The sequence below is a fragment of the Lissotriton helveticus genome, chromosome 3_2, assembly GCF_964261635.1.
Source record: "Lissotriton helveticus chromosome 3_2, aLisHel1.1, whole genome shotgun sequence".
Taxonomy (NCBI): domain Eukaryota; kingdom Metazoa; phylum Chordata; class Amphibia; order Caudata; family Salamandridae; genus Lissotriton; species Lissotriton helveticus.
Window position 1 is genome coordinate 301,570,006 of NC_136062.1, and position 7,615 is coordinate 301,577,620.

The 7,615-nt window shown below is 51.8% G+C and overlaps 1 protein-coding gene across 1 annotated transcript; it reads right to left on the reverse strand.

Annotated features, from left to right (window-relative positions):
* Window positions 1-1,565: 1,565 nt before the first annotated feature.
* Window positions 1,566-7,098, reverse strand: LOC144826309 (uncharacterized). Its single transcript, XM_078684650.1, has 2 exons — window positions 6,464-7,098; window positions 1,566-2,901 (listed from the first exon to the last, which is right to left on the reverse strand). The coding sequence occupies exons 1-2, from the start codon at window positions 6,732-6,734 to the stop codon at window positions 2,252-2,254; spliced, it is 921 nt and encodes a 306-aa protein (XP_078540776.1). The 5' UTR covers window positions 6,735-7,098; the 3' UTR covers window positions 1,566-2,251.
* Window positions 7,099-7,615: the final 517 nt, after the last annotated feature.

The window sequence follows — 7,615 nt, forward strand, 5'->3', positions numbered from 1 at the left end:
CCACGCACATACTCCTTCAAAACACCAACTCTCCTGTTCAAAACACACTCATATACTAGCATTTAAAAGGGAGAGTCTCTGCACTTTTAAGCAGTGTTGTAATACATTTAATGGGAGAACCGCGGCACTTTGGAAGAGCGAATTGGTACTGTGGATAATAAGTACCAGCACTTTTTGTATCTTTTCATTTAAAGTACAGTCTGCACCATTTCATAGATATACGTCACTCATCCAACTGCAGACATCACTCTATAAGCACTGATTGAGGGCCACTTCTGGACAGGCCACTAACCAACTTTCTGGAGTACGGGGTTCTGCTAAATTGCCAATCCCCTGTACTGGTGCTGGCATTGCTCTGATAGCAGCAGTTGCTGGGCTACTCTTGACTTTGGGGGCTCAGTGATGCATTAAAGAGTTGGTAGTCTGCAGAATCCTTGTTTTCAGATGCCAGTTCAGGTCATCGACAAGTTACAGGCTCTGGTCTGCTAGGCTTTTTCAAGATAGTACAGCCTAGACAATTCCCGGAACACACAGGGAGCCTGGGCAGGCATACTTGCTTATGAGTGACATTTTCATTTTTTCAGTGTACTTATGAGTGGCATTCAAAAACTATGAGTAAGACTTTCTCTTGAGCAAAATAAAGTAATGAAGACCAGAGAAACATATAAATATCAGAATTTACACCCATTTGTGCAACCAAAAACTCTTATTTAGTGTAACGGTCGGTAGAAAATTAGAAAAAGATAATCACAAAAAGTCAGTATTTTCTCCCTCATTAGTTCATCCTGCAAACAGTAGGAAAACGTGCTTTAGAGCTTCGCGTAATGATACCTGACTGATACATAAAATGAACGAAAACTGAAAAGTCATGTTAAAAGTGAATACAAATGGCTTTAAGTGTACATGAACAAATGTTAATATCCGGTATATTTTTTCAATACTTGCAATCCTTCCTACCTTGAAAAGTGAGGACCCATAGATGGAAGAGCACTGTACACGCGAATCTCTGCGGGGGACAGGGCTGGTGAGGCAGCAGGGGCACAGCAGGACTTAAAACATTCCTGTCAGGTGTCAGAGTGAGCCCGATTTCTCTCAGACCAGCACAGTGGGCCCGAAATTAAATACATTCTCGTCAGTTTTAAATAAATAAACTGTCAAGTGAATGGAGCCTACCTAATCCTCTGCAGCAGTTACCACCCTCAGCCTGGAGAGCAGACAGCAGAGCTACAGGGTCAGTGTCTGCCAGGCTGTAACGTTTTAAAACTACAAATACCTCCGTGAGCCACGCAGCAGCCTCGACTTTGTGATAACACTGAGTCTGTGTCACGTTTTCAACCAGTTCCCGTCCCGTCGCAGGGCAGCGGTGATGACGCACTGTACTGGCTGCCGCAAAAAATGAAAGTAACAAATTTGGAAACTTCCAATCGCGCAAGAAAACATTGTCCACACCTTCTTTTAGGAGCAAGAAAGGCCACTTTTATTTTAGGACAGGTGCATCATCAATATCATAAACATATTCATTATTTATTTATTATTTACATAATTCAACTCTACAGTGAGCCTACGAAACCTAAATCCCAAAACCCCGAACAAACTCCTGCCTACTAACCCTAGCCTACCCAACGCTACCCTTCAGGATGGCCAACCCGCTCCAGGCTGCCCACCCCCACTAACAAAAACCCGCCTACAAAAGAACAAAGGCACCCATCCTAACAGTGGCAAACCTACCTAAACTAAAACAGTGCCTAGAGCACCGCAAAAGAACAAACCCAGAAATAAAGAAAGAAAAAGAAAAAAGAGGGAGGGTGGGTGGGGCAAAACAACCTCCCTACACGCCTCCCGCCACGCAGTTGCTAATCCCCGCCTGACTTCCCCTTTTCAACCCTCTGCTAATCAGCCCCCCACCTGTTGATGTTCCTCGCGCGAACCTGCCCAGGGAGAGACCGGCTCGCGCCTGGCTCTCCCTGGGTCCCCCCTCGCGCAAGAAAACATTGTCCACACCTTCTTTTAGGAGCAAGAAAGGCCACTTTTATTTTAGGACAGGTGCATCATCAATATCATAAACATATTCATTATTTATTTATTATTTACATAATTCAACTCTACAGTGAGCCTACGAAACCTAAATCCCAAAACCCCGAACAAACTCCTGCCTACTAACCCTAGCCTACCCAACGCTACCCTTCAGGATGGCCAACCCGCTCCAGGCTGCCCACCCCCACTAACAAAAACCCGCCACCCAGGAAAACCTTTAGCGTTTTCCTGCCCCACCTAAAGGAAAGGAAGGAGCACACCACAACTGTACTTGAAGAACCTTGCTAATCAAGTCCCTGAGTTCAAGGAGGTAAAAAGAGAGGCCCAAAGCTGAGAGATGCACACCGTCCTCACAAAATAAATGATGTTCAGATACTTGTAAATGATAATGGTTCAAACTGTATATCCCCCAATGTTGACAAAAAAGGCGCATTGTCCTGTTCACTTTCCGTCTAGCCTTTTCCAGGGCAGAATGGGTCCGTGCCCCACGCCAGTGCAAACGGGGCACAAACTCAGTCCATATGAGCATGGTGCTCTCCCATGTGGTTCGGATGATTTCCAGGTCCTGCTTCATTAATTTTAACAAGGTCAGCCCAGAGAGAGAAACCAAGTCATTCTCTCCCAAATGTAGCACCAGGAGATCCGGAGGGCCCCCCAAACACTGCGAAACCAAAGCAGCCAAGGCGGGAAAAAGCCCACCCCAGCGCATTCCCCCTGTTCCATGCCATGAGACTTCATGTGTCATACTGTTCAGGCCAAGTGATCTCCCACAAAGCTGGCTGGCAGCGGCTAAAGCTGCTCGTTTAATAAAAGAGTGCCCCAGTATCCACACCCTTCTTTTGCATCCGGCGACTGATAGCCAGGGACCTAGGAGAGAAAGAAATGTTAGACCAGCCAAAAATGCACTATTTCCTCACATACTTTTCACAACACTTGGAACGCCAACGACCAATGCGTCGGATCTGGGACCAGTCCCACCCCAGGCGGGCGGCCTCCGTCGCCGCACCAATTCTGAAGGAATGGGTACCAAACTGAACAGGGTCCTTCCCCAAACGCAACAAGACCTTACGTAATACAGCCAACAATTGAGATGCCACTATGGGACTACCATCCGCATGACAAAATATGGACCCCTGTAGAAAATGCGGAGAGGACACAAACCCTTCCCATTCCCCAACCGGGCAACATGCAGAGACCCCACTCCTACCAAGGAACACCCACTTACCCCTCCCCATCTGGTCGGTTTTGGATGCCCGCAGCCAAAGTCGCACTCTGTCACTTTCCAACACCACCTCACCGCTGGTCATGCCTACCCTGCCCCGCAACCCCAGCAACTCTGATGCCCGAAATGCCCCAAAGAACAACCACACAAAACACAAACGAAATTTGGCACACTCAAAAGCATCATGACAACACACCTCCAGTTCCGGCAACATCAACTGGAGCAATTCAAACGTCACGGGCTGCCGGAGCTGCTGACCCCCAGCCCGGAGCCTGGCCAAACCTTTCAACAATTTACGAACCAACACCCCCCCAACCGGATCCCTCCCCCACCAAAGCTGTCCATAAAAAGAAACCCCAGCCAATTTACCCGAAATGGTAGTGGGCGCCAGGCCTTTGTCCGCCAGATGTAAAACAAACTGCAAGATGCATTGTTCATCAGACCAACCAGCCCTGAACGGCCCCATCGAAACCTTGCAAAACTGCAGAAACTCAGACCAGGCTTTCACATAACCCCGCCTGGTGGATTCAGCCACAGAATTTTCCACCAAGTGGTGAACCCTCAATCCCCCAGGTCCCATACGTACTGTGGGATCGGTGTTGGTGCCAGGTCCGCCCCAGGAGCTAACTTGCGGAACTCGGACCACTGAAAGCGAGACAAAGAGTCAGCGATGCAATTAGAAGTACCAGGAACATGCCGCGCTTTAAAGACAATATTCAGTTGCAGACACCGCAGCATGAATGCGCGCAGGAGCCGCAAAACCCGCAAATCGCGAGCCTTTTGGTGATTGACAAGGTGTACTACAGCCAAATTGTCCACGTGAAACAAGACGGAACGATTCTGAAACTCATCCCCCCATAGGTGCAAAGCAACCAGCAGCGGGAAGAGCTCCAGAAACGCAATGCTGCGACCCTGATCCTTCCAGTGCGCCGGCCAGCCGGCCGCGCACCATCGACCTTCCCAAAATATTCCGAATCCGTGAGCCCCTGACGCATCAGTGAACAACTGTACTTGCCACACCATGTCCTCATCCGCAAAAAACAAGGACACGCCATTAAAGTCTTGCAGAAAACGAAGCCAGACAGTCAAATCGGCACGCACAGCGGTGGTAATGCGCACCCTATGATGGGGAAGGCTTGCTCCGGACATGGACAGACCCAGACGTCTGCAGAACGTCCTGCCCGCCCGAACAACCCGGCAAGCAAAATTGAGATAACCCAACAACTTCTGAACAGTTTTCAAAACCACTTTCCGCTCCCCCAACACCAGATGTATGAAAGCAGACATTTCCTTCACTTTAGCCACAGGCAGTCTCGCCACCATAGACAGAGTATCAATTTCGATCCCCAAAAAAGTCAGGGACGTACAGGGACCCTCTGTCTTGTCCGGCGCCAAGGGGACACCCAATTCCTCCGCTAGAGCCTGAAAGATGTTCAAAGCCGACTGACACTGCCCAGAGCAACCCTCCCCAATGAAAAGAAAATCATCAAGGTAATGACAGACCAACGCGTGGCCACTGACAAAAGTGAATCGCCACTGCAGGAAGGTACTGAAGGTTTCAAACAGGGAGCATGACACTGAACAGCCCATGGGCAACACCCGATCCACGTAGAAACTACCATCAAAATGCATTCCTAACAGACTGAAATCCCAAGGATGAATGGGCAATAGCCGGAAAGCCGACTGAATGTCGCTCTTCGCCAGCAAAGCCCCAACACCAGCCGTGCGCACGAGCCGTAAGGCATCGTCCACCGAAGCATAAGTGACAGTTGAGTCAGCTGGATCAATAAAGTCATTGATTGAGGAACCCTCGGGCCAGGACAGGTGATGAATAAGACGAAACTCCCCTTCCGCCTTCTTGGGCACCACGCCCAGGGGTGATACAATCAAGTCAGGCAGGGGACAATGCACAAAAGGACCAGCAATCCTACCAGCCGCAAGCTCTGCATCCAGTTTCTTCCGCACCACATGTGGACTCTCCTTCGCAGACTTCAAATTATCCGACCACCTGCCCACCCTGGGTCCCTGATACCCAATCCGAAACCCAATTTTGAAGCCCCAAGACAAAATCTTAGCTGCCTCAAAATCCGGATAATCCACCAGCCAGAGGTCGAGAACCTCCTGCCTAATAGGAGTAGGGGCCCTTGTAAACAGACTGATGGTGCTGCCCCCTGCCCCCAGAACCCCGTCCCTGATCACCCCATCTCTGGCCGGGAAAACACTGGGTGAGGGCGTGCTTCCCTCCACACTGTGAACACTCATGTTTATACCTGCAAGCGGGTCTGTTACAGGAACCTCTGTTAAAATGCCAGCAAGTGCCAGAAGCGGCTGATTGACCTCTGCCCCAAACCCCCGCCCCAGACTGAGCGGGGCGAGCTGAAAAGGGCCGATAAAACACAGGTTGCCCGCTAGCTGTGTGGGTCGTAGCAGGAGGGTTTGCCGATGCCATCCATTGCAACCATAACTCAGAGTCAACCGCACCCCACGAACGCTCAGGAAAAGCGGCCATGCGCGCCCTAAATTCGTCATCGTAGGACAACCAAGCAAAGCCTCCAAAATAACTGTGAGCCTTGCGGATGACATCTGCATATTTAAACATGTCTATCGCTTTCTCAGGATGACGTTGACAATAAACGCTGGCATAAATGAGAAAGGCCGAAGTCCAATTCTCTATGGACTTCGGAACGCGAGGCCTCCGAGCCAATTCTAATTCCTCCTCTTTCGACCCTTCTTTTGCCTGGACATCCCTGTGGAGAAGACGAAAAACATCTACAAAAGCCCCAGACCAGATCAGATTCTTTGTTTTTTCAGATAAATGGGACCCCAAGGGCATCCCCACCCCAGAATAAGGCAACTTTTTCGGTAGGATACTATCCTCCGTTACCCGAGTGGCATCCACCCCGCCATCCCCCGATATAGAAACTTCTTTTGCAACTTGCACAGTAGAAACATTTGAAATTACGGGCCGCTCAAGCCTCGGTGCCAGAGCGACTCGCTCAACCACAACCCCATCACCCGTACCACAGGATCTTGTACTCTTAACCGGGAGACTCTCCCTAGGTTGCACATTTGAAATTACGGGCCGCTCAAGCCTCGGTGCCAGAGCGACTCGCTCAACCACAACCCCATCACCCATACCAACAGATCTTGTACACTTAACCGGGAGACTCTCCCTAGGTTGCCACACTGACCACCACCCATCCTTACCTCTTGGTAACTGCTCCGACTGCTGGGCGACGGCCCCACGATCCCGCTGAGAAGGTCCAGACCACACTGCCCCTCGTACACCTGCAGGGTCCGCTCTAGACTCCTGCAAAACACGAGAAACAGTGGGTTGCCCCAACCCACCCCCCTGGGCCCGTGCTGCCAAAAGCCCAACATCTTTGTCCCTCAATTCCCCCTCTTCCAACTCATCATCATGAAAACTCCCACCGAAAGCTGCATCAGAAAATTCAACTTGATTACTTCCACTGGGCATAGCCCCATCACCAATACCCCCATCATAAAACTGCCAATCAATGGTCTGAAAGCTTTGTGGACAGAAAACTGTAGAAGAGGTATCCGCTCCAGATAGCCCCCCTGAAAGCCCACCACTGGAAACAGCCGTGGGGACAGTTCCCGGGCCCGTAGAAACTGCCAACAGCCGCCCAGCCGAAGGCGCAGATTGAAAACTGCTGCCGCTCAAGCCAGACGATGAAGGGTGCGCGACAACATGGTCCCTGAAAGCTGAACCGCAATTTTCCCCCAAGGGACGGCCCACCGACGCCAGACCATGGACACCTCCCGACCCAGTCGATTGACCCCCCAAGTGGCCACTTGGCCGCCCCCTGGGGACCGGGAACAAGGCTTGCCCCGGGTACTGGGGCGCCCCCTCGTTGAACAAACCCCTCATACCAGGAGCCGGGGGCGTGGGGATGGCAGCCCGAGGGCCAGGCAAACCGGCTGCCACAGCCGCAGTGGCCGGGGGGGGCAGCAATCTAGAGACAGTGCCCACTGGAACCACAGCAGGGGCAGGAGTGGGGACCACAGGAGGGGTTGGAGCCGGCAATGCAGCAGTGAGTGGCCCAGCACCGGCGTCACCCGTGTGCGGGGAGCCAACATCGCGGGGGGGGGCAGGGCCAGGCCCCAGCATGGCAGGAGAGAGCATAAAACACTGGCCATTAAGCCACAGGAGTGGGGAAACCCCCCCCGGAGAATTGGGCACCGTAACGGCAGGGACTACAGGCATACCGGCAGGGGGAGGGGTCGGCGCGTGCCCAAGGGAGTCCAGGCTCCGCCCCCGCTTTGGTTTAGGGCCCGCCTGCAGCCTCCCCGTCTTCCCCGAGACCAAGCCGCCTGAACGCGGAGCTTGACGGCCCG

What these genes read in the sequence shown, in the direction of transcription:
- LOC144826309 (XM_078684650.1), bottom strand. Translation starts at nt 6,734, where the DNA reads ATGCCCAGTGGAAGTAATCAAGTTGAATTTTCTGATGCAGCTTTCGGT. An exon ending in GTCGGAGCAGTTACCAAGAG is followed by an intron (nt 2,902 to 6,463) that starts GTAAGGATGGGT and finishes TTTCTCTCCTAG; the next exon opens with GTCCCTGGCTATCAGTCGCC.